This window comes from Diadema antillarum, unplaced genomic scaffold (assembly GCF_040938485.1).
Source record: "Diadema antillarum isolate AM-2024a unplaced genomic scaffold, OU_Dant_1.0 seq00001081_RagTag, whole genome shotgun sequence".
NCBI classification, from domain to species: domain Eukaryota; kingdom Metazoa; phylum Echinodermata; class Echinoidea; order Diadematoida; family Diadematidae; genus Diadema; species Diadema antillarum.
Genome location: NW_027271902.1, coordinates 260,182 through 277,841, shown reverse-complemented (window position 1 = coordinate 277,841; position 17,660 = coordinate 260,182). Strand labels below are relative to the sequence as shown.

General features: G+C 39.4%; 1 protein-coding gene across 1 annotated transcript; it reads right to left on the bottom strand.

The window, feature by feature from the left end:
- Positions 1 to 1,686: 1,686 nt before the first annotated feature.
- Positions 1,687 to 15,592, bottom strand: LOC139743434 (uncharacterized). The gene is made up of 4 exons (XM_071653918.1): positions 15,576 to 15,592; positions 14,398 to 14,660; positions 8,838 to 9,111; positions 1,687 to 3,239 (listed from the first exon to the last, which is right to left on the bottom strand). The coding sequence occupies exons 1-4, from the start codon at positions 15,590 to 15,592 to the stop codon at positions 2,591 to 2,593; spliced, it is 1,203 nt and encodes a 400-aa protein (XP_071510019.1). The 3' UTR covers positions 1,687 to 2,590.
- Positions 15,593 to 17,660: the final 2,068 nt, after the last annotated feature.

The window sequence follows — 17,660 nt, the reverse complement described above, 5'->3', positions numbered from 1 at the left end:
ACTTATCTTAGCACAACACCGGAAATTATTTTTTTTCTTTTCAAAATCGGATGCAAAATAAGGAAATTATGATATTTTGAAGCTTCGCTAATCAATTTTTCAGGAAACAGTTCCGGAACAGTCTATTATGAATATGCAAATAGTAGAGTGATGATGTCGTACCCTCAAAACTTGCCTATATAGTAGTTTTTACATAAAATTGTGAATTTCCGAATTTTCATTCATACGCAATTACGCCCAGTCTCAAATCCTGGTACTTGTATATCTAAGTGATCAATATTCTGAAGTTATTCAACTAAGAATGACGTCATTTTTTCTTTTACACTTTAACAACATAAACGTTGATTTTGGAAAATTGTGGGGTAATGACATTATCAGCTCACTCACTTGAATATTCATATCAGCTGTACGAGAACGGTTCATCAGAAATTAGCGAAACCTCACAAAATCGTCAAACTACCCTAATTTTTGTCCTATTTTTATCAATTTTTTACTATTACTTTCTAATCAGAATAACTTGCAACTGGATTGGAGTTCCTCTTTAAGCATAATGTCACAAGAGCAATGAGACGTACAGTCCAAAAGTGTTTATAAGAGACTAAGTTAATGTATAAATCTAAAAATATATAGGTTGCGAGAACAATAACAGAATACAACAAAGTCCCGTCAGTCCATCGAGTTCTATCGCATATAGCCCTACATAATTTTACCACCTATGAGTTACCCAGTACAAAGAACATTTTACTACCAGTCTTGCTCCACTATATGTTTATATAATATATATATGTATTACACTCGTAAACAAGCATTGAAAACGCTAAGGGGAATCGAATATTTTGCCCAAAGGACGGATTCCCCTTAAGATACCTGATTTTCACTTGGATATTCCCCCTATGCCCCAAATTATATATATATATATATATATATATATATATATATATATATATAATAAGAGAAAGAGAATTTGTGAAAAGCTTTACATTTAAATGTGTGTCTCATGATATAATGTTCGAGTGTCAAATTGTTTATAAAAAGACTAGGGCACTTGAATACTTGTTTGGCATTATGGTTTCCCGAAACCACACGAGACGTACACGTATAAAGCTTATAATTATATACCCATTTCTAGATCCCTTCTCTATTAAACATTCATTCTGACCATAATGAAGAGGTTTTCATCGACGCACGAGGTATGTTACCTGTGTAATATCATACATCAATCAATAGTTAACAAAAACCAAACAAGATACTGAGTGATGCGCGTCTCGCAAAAAAATAAAAAACAAATAAGTAAAAAACAACCCAAAATTATCATTAACGCCCAAAGGCCTAAACAGATTGAACCAAAACACGCAGAATAGAATAATATATTGCAAGGCTAAAGTTCCTCTAACAGTCCATGCTTGAAAGTAACATTAAAATCAGTCTTCCCAAAACAAACTTGAATCAAAATGTCAAATAGATACACCATGTCATGCCTAATAATGCGTAATCTATGATGTATTAGCATCGAAAACTTATTTTGACTTAGTCAAGTAAACAGATTGAGTAAATAATGACAGAGGCATTCTATTCACTTGTTATAATTTTAACATACTGTAAGGAGGCCTTCCAGTCGTTTCAGATTACTGCTCTTACGGTGGAGCTTTGATATACTTTCATGAATTAATATTCGGAGTACTTGTATCTACGTTCTGAGTTGTCATGTCAAATCATTGAAACCCAAATTCATATTACAAACAATGAAAATTGATTTCCCTATCAATTATGGGAGAAATGCACCAAATCAAGCCATCCTAAAAATCAATACGCATGCTAAAAATATGGAGTCACATTTTCAACTCGCAGGATGATTACATATCCGACAATATCAAATTCAGCCATAACGGGAAAAAATTGTCAAGAAGTGCTCGTTAAGTGCAGGGCACATTGGCAAATTAAAACCTATCCACGCTTTATTTGTATCCTTCACGTATGAGCGACGATTTTCATTTTAATTCGGCGGTTGGTGACGGATCAGGGCACACATCTTGATGTCGAGATTGATTTAAAACTCTTATTCGCAAGAGTTTCCCATACAATTTTGTTATTGGGTCAACTAAAAAACAACGAACGATGACGAATGGGCCATATCTCTAACCATGGCGACTCCAAAAATCTAAAAGACTTAAATAAAGAGAATAGTGTTAACATTTTCCGTTAAAAAAAAACAAACCCGAGAGCACCACGACCGTTTGATCACTTATGCAGTGGTAAGGGCATGATTGTGAAATATTGTAATTATGAAACTCTCAAAATGAAGAACACAGAGATATGGCAGGCCTATATAACTCTGATTAACAATGACAGTAAAGAATACGGCAACGTAGTGATTAGCAGTGAGATGTAACAAATGCTTCACCGTTAATGCTAAGAAGTGATTGAGATTAGAACATAATCGTATGACATTCATTCTGCGACTACGTGACTGTTATACTTTGTCTTCTTTACCTCGTGATTCTCTGGTCAGAAATAGGCACAACTCACAACTGCATGCTGAATTGATCATTCTGACAAGTTCAAGTCTGTTAGTAAGTTCTTGATGTTTCCTTTAAACTTTCAACCTATGTTCATGCATCTCGTTATAATATTTCATGACCCCCTCTGTACACCTGATGACGTCAGGGGTCAGCTGACTTTGATCCGGGAACTTGCTCGGCGGCAGGAATTCGCTGCTCTTCATGGCGGCCCGGTGGGCCTTCACAAGACCCGTCACAAGGCTATCTCCGGCCGCCTTCCATGTCTTCAGCGAATCGGTGGAGGCGCTCCATTCCAGCAGTGACTCGCTGTACGGGAGCCCCACGGCCTTACAGTAAGCGCGTAGCGTCTCCGCTGGCTTGGTCAGAAGGTCGTCTGTGTCAATGATAACGGGATCGCTGTCGACATTTTCTTTCACGTAGTTCCAGAGATCGTAGAGTTCCTTCATCCAGGCCCCGGATGTGAAGAACCTGTCGTCGCGCTCGACGTCGTACTTCTTTTCGTCGGCGGTTGTGTCGTCGAGAAAGGACATTTCACAGTATTGTTTGTACGCAGCCCGTCGATACGAAGATATGTAGCGCACAGGATGTCGTATCAGAAAGGTGTGTTTAAAGCCATCGGGAAGGTAGTCAAAAAGGCCTTCGGCGACTGCTAAGCCTATGTCCTTCACGATGACATGCTTACTCGTTGTCGACTCCAGCTGGCGCTTTACAACAGCGTATCTACAATGTCAAAACACAACAAAATGGAAAATGAAAAAAGGCATATAACAGCCGTAGGAGAAGAGAGACCTTTGCACAAGAGCCTGGCACAAACAAGTAGGCCTATTCAAATTGATAAATATAAACATATATACATGGCACTACAAGACACTAGTAACAAAATGTTCTGTCCACCTGCTCATACGCAATGCACGTTATACGCATTATTTTATACTCCGTCGAGCAAGCTTCAGACAAGCTTTTTGATCTGTCGCGAATGGCCTTTGTTATTATTTAAAGTATGCACAAAACTTGAATACCGTTTTGTTTTTTTCTATTTCGGAAATGGCCAAATAGGAAAAACTTTGCTTGGTTCCGCTAAATAATTCTGTACAGAATGCAAAATGAATTAAATAGAACTTATTCGTTGATAGATGGTCTCCTGATAAAGGTTAAGACATCTACTCATTTCCTGTACTCTATACTACAGTATTCATGTGTATGTTCAATTCCATGTTTAAGTATTGACTTACATGAATGGAGTTAGTTTAGAAAAAGCGACATACGTTGCATACAAATTGGTATTGAGAACGACACATGATTACCAATTTCACCCTCTGTGGGCTTTGTGTGCTTTGAGAAACCCCACATCGTTCCAATGTCCCTGGCACAACAAAGGTTAAAGGGATAGTACAGTATTGGTGGAGATGAGAATTGGGCTTTTAACTTTTGGCGAGATACCAAGAAAACACTTATGAAATAGTACAGAGCATATACCATTTGAAGAGGAATTCAAAGTTTATTTGATGAAAATCGGGTTTGGAATGACTGAAACATCCAAAAACAAAGTGAAACAAAGCGATCGTGATAAAAGGTGGGTCCCACACTTTATCAGAATCGCTCTGTTTTGGATATCTCAGCCATTTCAAAAACCGATTTTCGTCAAATAAACGTTGAATTCCTCATGGAATTACATGCTCTTTCATACGAGGTTTCTCATGATCTAAAAAAAAATGTTAGAAACCTGAAATTAGGTCTCAATCAAAACTATACCATCCCTTTAACGGAAAATGCTCTTGCGAAATAGAAATACATGTACTGGCCACAGTCACAAAGGAAGGTACCGTATTGTAGGTGCTGTTGTGCTGAGGCATAACTAAATTCGTCATCGGTAATTATGCAACATATGACATGTTGCATCTCCCCCACCCCCTAATAGAAAATCAATGACTGAAACTCTACAGTACAGTTACCGGTAGACGCTATCTTACAGTAATCGTAGTGAGGATTTGTTAGCCAGCGAATTTGTGATCTTGTGAGAGAGTGGCGTCATTCTCTCATGAAAGTTGAAGTATGCCAATATATTTCTTTAAAAAAAAAGACAAAATTTCGAAATTGGAGTTAGCAAAGCCTTTCCATTAATCCTTTACTTTTCAAACTTTCGTCTCCCTGCGAGATATCATTTTGGTTTTCTACCTTCTCTTCCTGCGAATGCAAATGATTTTTTTTTTTTTTTTAATGAAGTGTGATTAGCATTACGTAGAGGAAATCTTCGCCCAGGTATAAGGAGGCAGCAACAGCAGCACATCCAACATAATCAGATAAATCATATAATAGCTCTGAGATTGAAAGCGATGTCACGGCCATTGTAATATACGAGTGACAAATTGGGCAAACTTCTGGCCGATCGTGAATCAATTAGCGCTGGTATAGGTGGAACCACTTGCACACTGTCATGGTGTGTCCGATCGGCTTATCAACCGCTTAAATAGTTTCGGCGTGCCTCCAACCGCGATCAATCTTATTCAATCTGGCTGACAAAACGAGTCTTGTAATTAATCATGGATCGTGGCATTATATGTTGTATCAGGTTGCGGACTCTATCTCAAAAGACTTTCTCCGCACTCGTGACTGAAACGTTATAGACAAGCGCGCCTTAATTAAATAACAAGGTTAATGGGGTGGTATAGTTTTGGTTGAGATGAGAGATTCAGATTCAGATCATTTTTTTTCCCCGAGATAGATTAGACATTCACTTATGAAATATTAAAGAGCATACAATTTTAACAGGAATTCAAAGTTTATTTGATGATAATTTGTTTTGAAATGACTGAGATACAGTATCAAAAAACAAAGAGGAACTAATAAAAGGTGGGACCCGTCTTTTATTACATTAGGATCACTTTGTTTTACTTTGTTTTTAGGATATCATAGCCATTTATACACCGATTTTCATCAAATAAACTTTGAATTCCTCTTAAATTTGTATGCTCTTTGATATTCTTATATTTCTATATTATTTTCATGAGTGGTTTCTGATTATCTCGCAAAAAGATAAAATCTAAATCTCTCGTCTCAACCACAATTCCACAATTCTACCATCTCTTTAATGCTTCGAAGTATCGAAGTATCGTACAGTTGAAATGCAATTCCAAAATATAAAAAGTCTATGAAACTTGAAACACACTTGTCCCATTTTGCTGGCATGAAACTATAAAGAGTTTTTAATCCTTCTTTCCGTTGTGGCTGTAATGGATATGTCAATAATCTTCGTCAGGTTTCTGTGTTTTATTTTTCCCCCTACTTCGCGTTTTCCATCACTTTGCTATATAGTTGCTGACGTTGTCATTAACTCCAATACATATAACAAAACTTCGAAGTGATGAGAAAGGTGTCGTCTTAAACCTAAGCATCCTAAATATTGGTACATGTATATTCCCTATGTATAGTGAAGATAAGGCACACCGATTCCCGTAAGAAATTTGTATAAGCAAGTTATATCGTATTCAGTTTCTTTGTGTGACATACAGTCACATGGGGGAGAACCCTCTTCTTTCACTAGCTTGAGCATCTCTTTATACAGAATAATCCCGGCATGCGTATATTGTATAGCAAAAGGAAGCGCGCGGCATTACAAACGATGAGTATAACAGACAGCTCTTGAAGTAGAGGACGCATCGTCTGCGTTTAATCACCCTTCGTAATCCTCCAATTCTGAGGAAGACATTTCCACTTTTAATACCTCTCTTCCCCGTTGTCAATAGCGACGGAACTAAACAAAGGAACGCGGAACCTAATCCCGTAATATTCAGGGTAATCCAAGTGATAAGCTTCTTGCGAAGTAATGACTGTCGAGAAGAATATCCTTAATGACGCCAATGAATATAAGATGCTGATGTACAACATCAGTTAGGTCCTATATGTGTGTATTGTGACAGTCATTCTGTGTGTGTGCGTGTGTGTGTCCAGCATGTGTGTGTCCAACATGTGTGTGTCCAGCATATTTATCATGTGTGTGTTCAGCGTGTGTGTGTGTTTGTGTGTGTGCTTGCAGGTACTGTATGTGTGTACTATGTGTACTGTATGTTGAAAAAAACGGTTCAGCAGCACGAGAATACAGCTGCTTATATTTGTTCACAATAATGTTAACATGAACCTGATATCGGATGAAATTCAAGTAGAGAATATCATAAAACAAAAAATGTGTGTGTGTGTGTGTGTGTGTGTGTGTGAGTCTAATCAAAGGTCACTTTCCCATAATGAGTAGGTAATCCAGGATAGCGAAGAAAAAGACAAGCGCTGGTAAGGTTGCTCCATGTTTAATAGGAAAAGAGTTAGCCTAGCCATCCACATCCCCTTTCTTAAAACCCCTTGTGATAATTATGCTGGTGTGCATGCACTGATGCAGGGTAAACCCCTTTCTGTGAATGCCTATACGCGAGAACCAAAAACAGCGGATCGATATGATTGTAAAAACGCAGATCTAATCTCAGGGACGTTAATCGTGAGTACAAGTAATACTAAGAACTTTGACATTGACTACTGATTAAAACCTTGTGCCTAAACACCGAAGTGGAAATATCTGCAGACGGCAGCGTCGCCCGTTCCACTTCACAGCTATATCACACAGTTTGGGAATGTATTATGTCGTAACAATGGAAACAGATCAAAAGGTCGTCATTCTGAAAAGTTCACCCGGAAAACTAACAGGCAGTCGACTGCCTGTGGTGTATAGCACTACCAAGGACATCAATCACATTGTCAATGGAGATTACATTATTTAAAACTGGTACATTCACTGTGTCAAAATAATGCCTATATGCATGCCTACCGATGTTGATTACCTTCGAGATTCAAGCTAGACCCTGTATGATTACATGAAGAGTTTTATCGCAAAATGAGCTAACTCCATTCTTGTTAAGTTGAGATATTTGTTATTAAAACTGCTAATAAAAAAAAAATAAGAAAAAATAATTTTAATCATAACTTCTACAATATTCCTTGTAATGTCACAGGTGAGGTATTACAGGAAAGGTTTAATTTCGCTCTATCTGATGGACTTTCTTTGAAAGTTTTAAAGATGGCGCTTAGCCCATTTTGCAATAAAACCCTTCAATATAGAAAGATACATAATTTACCCATACATCATCATCTTCGTGATGGGCTGCATACTGTATTATGAAGATTTAGAGAAGAGGAAGATTATTATGATACATAGTTATGATAATTTTTATATGATATTATATAAGTGTTTTTTAAGAAAGGGAGAGAGGGTGGGGCAGAGGCGGAAGAGAAGAGTGGTCATCATGGCCTAATTGACAATAGGGCCTTAAAGAGATGGTACAGTATTGGTGAAGGCGAGCATTAGACTTTTAACTTAATTCTGAGATACCAAGGAACCACTTATGAAATAGTACAGAGCACACCATTCCAATATGTATTCAATTTTATTCGACGAAAAATCGGTTTTGGAATGGCTGAGACATCCAAAAACGAAGTAAAATAAAGCGATCATTATAAAAGTGGTCTCGCGTTTTATTAGGATTGCTCTAGTTTACGTATCTCGGCCATTTAAAAACCACTTTTCATTAAGTAAATATTGAATTCCTCTTGGAATTACATGCTCGTTCATATTTCATAAGAGGCTTCTCATTACCTTACCTAAAAATGTTAGAAACCTGACGTTAGGTCTCAACCAAGACCATGCGATCCCTTTAAAGGGGCAGTACAGTTTCGGTTGAGATGGGATTTGAGGTTTCCAATGTTTTTTGACAATGTTTTTTTTTTAAGATAATAGCAAACTTTTGATGAAATATGAAAGAGCATATAGTTCTAAGAGGAATTCAAAGTTTAGTTGATGAAAACTGGCTTTGAAATGGCTGAGATATCCAAAACAATGCGATCCTAATAAAAGGTAAGACCCACCTTTTATTGCAGGATCACTTTGTTTTATTTCTTTTTCATTCTTTTTAGGTATCTCACCCATTTCAAAACCAACTAGCAACAAATAAATTTTGAATCCCTCTGAGAATATTATGCTCTGTAACATTCCATAAATGGTTTATTAATATCTCGTAAAAAGTTAAACGCTCATTCTCTTCTTCACCAATCTATACCATCCCTTTAAGAGAGAGAGGAAGAGGGGGTGGCGGAAGCGAAGAGGGGTAATTATAGCGTAATTGACAATAGGGCCTATAAATGTTGCAAAAATAACGTTTCGATTCGATTCGTCTGTTTGGTTGTTTATTTGTGTATGTTTTTTTTAGCACGAACCATTCATAGTGACATCATCATCTTGGCAGCAGAGAATAATAGTACATGTATTGCAATATAACTTACGGAAGACGCTCCGGTTCCAGCTTCTTTTCCTCCAAGATTTCGAGGAGATCAACCACCTTTTGAAAGGCCTTCTCGTGGCCGGCGTAGTCCAGGGGGAGCTCCTCGTTGAGGTTGGCCTTGTACTCGGCCCTGGCCGTGTAGCTGTAAAAGTACGGCTCGTACCACACCTCCGACTCCGGGATGGCGGTCAAACACTTGGCGAGAGCTGTCGACCCGGCCCTTGGCACGCTCCAGAGCAAGACCCGGCAGCGTTCGGTGGGTTCGCTCGCTGCCGCTGCAGAATCGGAGGACATTCTTAAAAGTTTTGAAAGGGGGAAACCTGCAAACTTCTTCTTCTCCTTTCAATGTAAGGTTCAGAGACTAACAAATATGACAGAAACAAAAACGACAAAGTCCCATCTGTAAAGGTAAAAATACATAAAGGTTAGCCAGATAACCTGTTAGTGTTAATACACGACGGCGCGGCGTTGCGACTCTATACAGTGGTACAACTGGTCGGTTTGCACGCGCGCACGCACACACGCATACACACACACATGCGTGATTTGGTAACCCCAATGGGTTGCGAGAAACACACGAACTTATACTGCCAAGTCCCTCATTAATGCTACTTCCTAATCACATTCCCCCTGTCAAATTTAATCGCGCGTTCGTAAACTTTGTTCAATGCGGTTACGAATGGCACACATGTGAACATCACTCGCCAAACACAACGGCTGTCAATGTTGTGCTAAAATGTCTTTTAGAGGCAATTTGATAAGTTGCGTCCGCGTTAACTTGTCAAGCTTTTCACATTTTATTTCACGTTTATTTTTGTTTTAAGTGTGTAAGGGGGTGGTATAGAGCGTAGGGGTTGTGTGAGAAAGTGCTCGCCGTTGCGTCATTTGGCAACCCCCCTCCTCTTGGACGGAAAGAATCTCGAAGTGAATTTTGGGAAGTCGTAGATTTTCTTGTGATTTATCTTCCTTTTTTCCAATTTCCGTGTTTGTTTGTTTGTTTTTCGATGTCGTTTCTTTACGAGCCAAACAAAAGGGCAAATGCTTAACGGATTCGTTTCCACAGGTTCTGCAAAGGTGGAATAGAACATAATCAGCATATACAAAACGTCCTGAAAATTATGTAACAGCATTCCTTCGTCATTTTGCCAAAATCTGAGGCTAGGAACAGTGATAAAAGGGACAATGTCTTACTGTTTTCATAATCCTTTTCGAACAATGAAGAACTGACATAATTATGATCCAGGTCAAGGTAAAGAGAGAGAAGAAATGACCCGCTTTTGTATTACAATGCAATAAAATTTGGTTATAAAGAATACTCACAACTGTAGAAAAATGACTATAGTTCACAGGCATAAAAGATACTCACAACTATATGAAAAGTCTTATTAAGATGTATCATGAAATAATGCTTATAAATATGAGATGTTTTGTCAAAACGCGTCGCTATGTGTTTTTTTGTGTTTTTTTTTTGCCGAATCTTCAGCGATACAATATGACCTAAGAATTGAAGAAGTCGCATTGCATGCTGACGCGCCGTCCCCTTCTCCAACTCGCATTTCCGCGACAGATTAAGGGATTATACTTTCTCACAGCGGTTACCCTTCCAACCAATAATCCGACGGCAAGGGGCGATTCGCCTCCTTCTAAACACAGGAAATTACACTTAACGTCCCTCGCAGGGGAGTTCGTTGAACCTCGATCATGTGAGCATATTATGGGCAGTTATAATATCCTCGTCAATTCCACTATATTGTTATTGTTTCTGTTGTTGTAGTTGTGATTACTATTTTATCATCAATATTCATCATTATTATCATCCTCATATATATATATACAATGTATATATATATATATATACATGTATACATATATATATATATATATTCTCTAAAAAAGTAGAGTGAAAATGCTCACTCCTGAAGCATTGAATAACAGGAAAGAGTGAGTTTTGAGTGAAAATGGAGTTAATTTTGAGTGAAAATATCTTTTTTCACTCATTTTGGAGTGACGTCAGGGATCACTCGAAAATCTTGGAGTGATCCCTGAGGTCATTCCAAAAATTAGTGAAAATGAACATTTTCATTCCAAATTCACTCCAATTTCACTCGAAAATCACTCTTTTCTATTCACTCTTTCACGAGTAAAGATTTTCACTCTTCTTTTTTAGAGAGTAGATATAGGGTTATGTTTAGTTATCATATTTAGGAAATATACAGTGAATGTAATCAATAATTGCTTTAATTTTGTATTATTCTTATCTATGTCATTTTATTCAATGTTATTTTCTCTGTTTATGTATCATTGAAATGTGTATGTAGATGAATACCTGTAATATTCATGTGGGGACCATCCTCATTGTCAAACCATGTGTGAAAACTGAATTTCCTTATTGGACAATAAATCAAATCAAATCAAATCAAATCATTGTAATTATGATTATTGAACACTCTCTTGTATCATTTCTCATCATTATAATTTCACATAGAGGATCGTCAGTTGGATATAATGAAGGATTGACGGGCAAGTAAGGGGATCTCGTAAAAAAGAGATACAGGGTTCGAATTCCCTCTTCCGGTAAAGACCCCCTTGTCCCATTATTATGGCACCACTGGTAAAGTAGAGAAAACATTAAAGAGCAGACTTTGGTCGGAAAGATTTGGTCATTGTTATTATGTTTTTGATTATGACTATGATAATGATTATGGTTGTTTTCATCATCATCATCATCATCACCATAATCCACCAAAGCCTCAGAACTGACTGATTGTCTAGACAGGAAGCGTCGTAAACGCTGGGAAGAAACCGTGCAAGGGATAGACTTCACTCACTCTAGTAGAGTTACTTGGAAGACTCTCAAACGCCTCACTGGAAACAGTACCAAACCTAGAACATGTCCCGTGTCAGCCAACCCCATCGCGGAACAACTTGTTAGCAATGGGCGATTCAAGGACTGCGACAAGGCCCACACTCGATCTGTGAAACAAGAGACTACCAACCTATGGCAGGCCCCGGGAGTGGATGGATGGTTGTCGGCCCCCTTCTCTCAGGAGGAGTTAGTTAATGCTTTAGCTCTACTTAGGAGTGGAAAGGCCCAAGGTCCGGACAACATCCCACCGGAATTCCTTATTCATTGCGGGGTCAAATGTCAGAAGTGGTTGACAGATTTTTATTCGTGCTGTTTCACCAACCAAGTCATCCCTAAGATATGGAGAAAAGCCACTGTAATTGCTCTCCCAAAACCAAACAATCAGTTGATGACCCCAAGAGCTACAGAACAATCTCCCTTCTCTGTGTCCCTTACAAGCTTCTGGAACGTCTCCTTCTGGCGAGGGTAGCACCTGTGGTTGACCCACAATTACCAGATGAACAAGCGGGCTTCCGCCATGGTCGGAGTACAGTCCACTAAATTGTCAAGCTGACCAATGACATCGAAGACAGCTTTGAGAAGAATCACAAAGCCGGCGCCATCTTTGTCGACCTCACTGCAGCCTATGACACTGTGTGGCACCAGGGTCTGACTCTAAAATTATTAAAGACAATCCCTGATCGCCACATGGTGAGGTTCCTCTGCAACATTCTAGCCAATAGGAGGTTCGTTCTGAAGACTAGTGACGGACAGTCCAGCAGACCACGCCAACTGCGGAATGGAGTTCCTCAAGGCTCTGCACTATCCCCCTTGCTCTTCAACATATACATCAATGACATCCCCTTCACAACCTCACGACAGTATGGCTATGCAGATGACCTTGCCCTTCTTCACTCTGACAGAGCCTGGTCAAATGTAGAGAATACCCTCACGGCAGATATGTCGCAAATCGCGAAGTATTTCAGGTTCTGGAGACTCAAGATTAGCATGTCCAAGACAACGGTAACAGCCTTCCACCTGAACACCAAGGAGGCTAATCGGCAGCTCAGTAGTGTCATTCTTGATGGAACACCTCTTCCATACAACGCCACACCAACCTACCTTTGAGTGAAGTTGGATAGGCAGCTGACCTACAAGGAACAACTCACGGCCATAAGTGCAAAAGTGTCTTCAAGGAACAACCTCCTTCGCCGACTTGCAGACTGAAAATGGGGTGCCAGCGCAACCACTCTCCGTACTAGTGCGCTAGCACTGGTATACAGTGCCGCGGAATACGCCTCCCCTGCTTGGTGTAGGAGCTCTCATACCAAGAAACTTGACTCAGTTCTGAATGACACCATGAGATTAATTACAGGATGTCTCCGGCCTATACCAACAGAATTCTTACCTGTTCTCTCAGGCATCGCCCCCGCCCCCATGCGCCGAGAACATCACACACATAGGCTGGTCACCAAGGCCTCCAGCAACCCGGACGACCTTTTCCACGACGTAGTTGAGGGCTCTGTAACTCTGGGTCAGCGGCATCAGCGACTGAAGTCTCGCCGCCCTTTCTCCCGCCATGCAGCAACGCTGAGAGGATCAGACTTCAACATCTGCCAGACATGGAGAACAAGCTGGGAAGACACCCAACGACCTGCCGAACTCGTTGTCACGCCCAATACATCTGTCCCCCCTGGAGCAAACCTCCCAAGGAGTGAGTGGGTGTTTCTAAATCGGATTCGAACGGGAGTTGGGCGTTTCAATGCAGCCATGCATCGTTGGGGGCTACGCCCGTCAGCAGCTTGCCAGTGTGGTGCACCAGAACAGACTGCTCAACACATCATGAGTGAGTGCCCTGATCTCCGCTCTCCTGACAACATGGACCTAACGCACCCTACTCCAGAGACTGTAACTTGGCTACAACAATTGAGGGACATTATTTAGCCGCAGCTGCCTCACAAGCAAGAAGAAGAGCCATAATCATCACTTACTGTTACTATTGTTGCCATACCAATCAATACTATCATTATCAATGTGATTATCAATAAGAATACTGCTGTAAAGTCGTACAATAATGTTGTTTGCATTGTACACTCTATCGCAGTGCTGTATTCTTTATCATTATAAGCTTTATTCTTCTTTTCACATTTTTACTCTCTTTTTTTACAATTTGTTCTTTTCATCTGTTTTTTTTTTTTTTGTCAAATGCGATTTTAGGGGATTTTTTTTTTCTCATAAGGTGTGTCCCATGGATATTTCTGCATTCTCGGATGTATCTCGGAATCTAAAAAAAGAAAATACTTTATTAGCCTCCACAAAGCAAGTACATATGTATATAGTAGATGGGAACAATAGTGACGTCGTTGAGGCAGTTCGCACGCAGATCTTGTTTCGATTGTCTCGAATCAATCACGCTTTCACAGTTCATATTTTTTGAGTTTGTCTTTGATGGACATGTTGATAATGACTGTCGTATATTTTGCAGAGCATGATGGAGCAGGGGATCAACACAAAATACAAAATTTAGGCCGAAGACTATAGACATTAAATCGTTCGTGAAGCGATAGTCTTGATAATATCATATTGCATGTCTATAATGTATTGTCCTTTTATGTCATCTTGTTCGACAGAGCATGCAGAATATTGCATTGAAACTTGCAGAAGCTGCTATAATTTCGAATCCTGTACTGCTATGTTCACGAAAGAGAGAACGAACCTTTCACTTTTTCTTCTAGTGACGATAGCCCAACTTCTTTCAGCGCAGACGACAGATGCTCGGCTTGTGTTGGCGCGTCTCCTTGATGTTTCGCCTTCCACGCTGATAACAGCGCCCCCGTCGATGCGTTCACGTCATTGTTGTGCTCTGTCAGGAGAGATTGCAATTCGGCTTTTTCGAAACGTAGCTGCAACCCCAGCGCATTGTACGACGACTGGTCGATCTCCTTCGCCAGTGCTGTGAGGGCGCTGTCTTCAATTATTCTTCAGTGACAGATGGGGGAATAGAGAGGGGAAAAGGAGTGAGACATAGAGAACGAATACAATATTCATTCGTATAATTATGATAAATACGAACGAACGAACGAATATGGCGAAAGACAGACTCTGAGTGAAAGCTTGAATTGTTCACATTTTATTTATGTTTTTTTTTTTCTCTGTCCATCCCCCTTTGTCGGGTAATATGTATTGTACTCGTCAATGTCGCGTTCAGTTCGTTTGCAATAGGGTGGCATAAATGATGATTTATAGAAACAAGTCCCGCGGAACCAAGGAACAGAATGATTGATAATGTCCTCTTTATGTGATATCAAAATAGATAAAAATGATAAAATAATAGCATGATAAATATAACCTTTGAAATCCAGTTATGATAACAACTGTTAGAGAAACAGACACTGCAGGTATTACATTTTCAGTTATCTGAAACATTGACCTTGAAGTTTATAAAAAAAAATCGTCGACTAATCAACTTGTTCGCAATTTGCCTTCGGTATCCCTGTTTTGGGTAAACAATAAAGACGTCCACAAACAATATTGTCATTTGATTTTATTGTACTGTTTTATTTTGTCTCTTTTTTAAAGCCGCTCTAGCTATGTGTTGACATTTCACTTTCTTATTTATCGAGAGGTGAGGGAAGTGGAATCCAACGATTCTTCCATTTTCTTGCTTTAATGGTCCCTTATATGGAGGAAATTACCATCGGAGAGTCTGCAGACAAATAACAATATTGACAATAAAGATGGAGATGGTAAAGTAAACGTCAAACATTGTCAAACGCACCTAGAATATACAACACACTAAAGCCGTGTATAGTACGTGAAGAACGATTCTTTTTTACCTTTATGATAGAAAGATAACTTATTGATAGTGTAAGAAAAAAAAAGAAAAATACTTACGCCAAAGCGGGATCCATTTCAACATCCCCCGGTTGGGCAAGTCGACTTTCGTTGATGCACCCGTAGAAACGAAAGTGTCACGCGAGCTACTACTGCGCAGTAGCGTAGAATTAACAGTGAAATGCAACGATTCTCCTCCAGAAACCGTGAGGGATGTCGACATCGATAGACAGGCTGGGGAATCCCGACCCAGCACACTGGCTGTAGATTTCAAGCTCGCCGCCTTGTGAATGCGGGGAATCCCCGGTTGACACTTGCGCAACTGGCAGGCGTGGGCTGGCGATGTTTGTTGCAGTAGGCGCACACAGGGCCCCCGCGCTGTTTTCCTCAATTTCTCCGAAAAATCTGATGACGCCCTCTTAAAGAAAAAGACGGAAAGGAAGACGAGTAAACGATGGGTGATGCTTGCTTTTCCTAATGTTCGTTAATCAGAAATTGAAATACCAGGTTCGTACTACATAACGAACCTCAAAAATTACGAAGGTAATTTCGTTTTCGGATTTAACGGACCTTATTCATTTCGGATTAAACGACCTTCGCAATAACAAACTGTAACCAATAATTGTATAGAATATTATGAACATCATGAACTCGTGTTCTTTATTCTTTTCTTTTTTTTTAAATCTTTGTATAAAAAACAGGAAAACACCAAAACTATGTATCAGGAAATTAACGTTTATACTCAGATTTTTCCTTACATTGCCCGGATAGCATGTAGAGGTCTATTACATCATCATTATACTATACATTGATTATAGACGATGAAAGAAGAGATCGTAATAAAGGGTTCAACAACTTTAAACCGTTGCATCAAATTTTTGGGTGCTGTTCGTTATTCCGAAGGTTCGCTATTCCGAAGGTTCTTTATTCCGAAGGTTCGTTAATCCGAAACACACAAATTCCCTATACCTAGTGGTTCGTTAATCCGAAAATGAAAAAAGGGTTCGTTAATCCGAACATTTGTGGCCTTATTCCGAAGGTTCGTTATTCCGAAGATTTGTTGATCCGAAAATGAAATTCGGAATAACGAACCTTCGGAATAACGAATCTTCGGACTGAAGAGCCTTCGGAGTAACGAACCTTCGGAATAACGAGCTGTAACCAAATTTTCAACGCCGACGGTCACGCGTCTCATTCATGGTTTCGGAAAATTATTTCATGGTCACCTTATAACTACATACAATAAGATATTACGTAAATAATATTTTCCTATACCATGTTCAATGGAATATTGTTGGGGGAATTCCACGGTGCAGTTATCTTGCATGGATAATCATATCAATGAAACAGTCAACCACATACGTGGTTGCGATATTATCGATCGCTCGGTCCAAAACATATTTTAAAGAGATCTTGGAACAAACAGCCAAAAATATGCTAAACCGAAATCATGTCTGCAATTACTACTTCAGAATGCTTATGGCATATCCAATCACTCTGCATAAAGTGACTTAAATTCACTGCCATCCATATTTCTTTCCTTTTATTTTCTTTGTATTCTCATATCAGCAGTTAAAAGTGCAATCTCCGTATAGATTATAACCGCTTAATTCTCCTGTGGTTTTGTCTGGTTTTGATTTTGCAAGGCAGACTGAATTAAAGTGCTACTTTAAGTAAAATTTAAGTGCTACAGATTATTTATCTGTAGATGATTGGTAGATGACCAATTTCATTATAGGGCTACTGTCTGTTCGGCACAAATCTAAAGTGGACATGAGTGTGGATTTGAGTTTCATGTTTAAGCCTGTATTAAACTGCAAAATAACAAGAGCATGTTTTGTTTTGCTTCAGTTTTTTGTTTTTGTTTTTGCATTTACATGTTCTTCTGGGGCCCGTTTCATAAAAATTGTCATCCGTGACAACTGGCACAGTTTTATGACAAATTTTCTCTCAGCCAATCAGATGCAAGGATTTCAGTAGCTTGTCACATCTATCTTCCCGTTGGATTGCAACCTTGTAGTGGTCGGGAAGCTTGTGCGTCTCAGTGACCCTTAGAGCTATGCCAGCGGGAGATTTATCTCCTGGTAGGGCCCCCCATGCTGGACAGGTCGAAGGGTAGAGGCCAGACAAAGAGCAATCCACTGG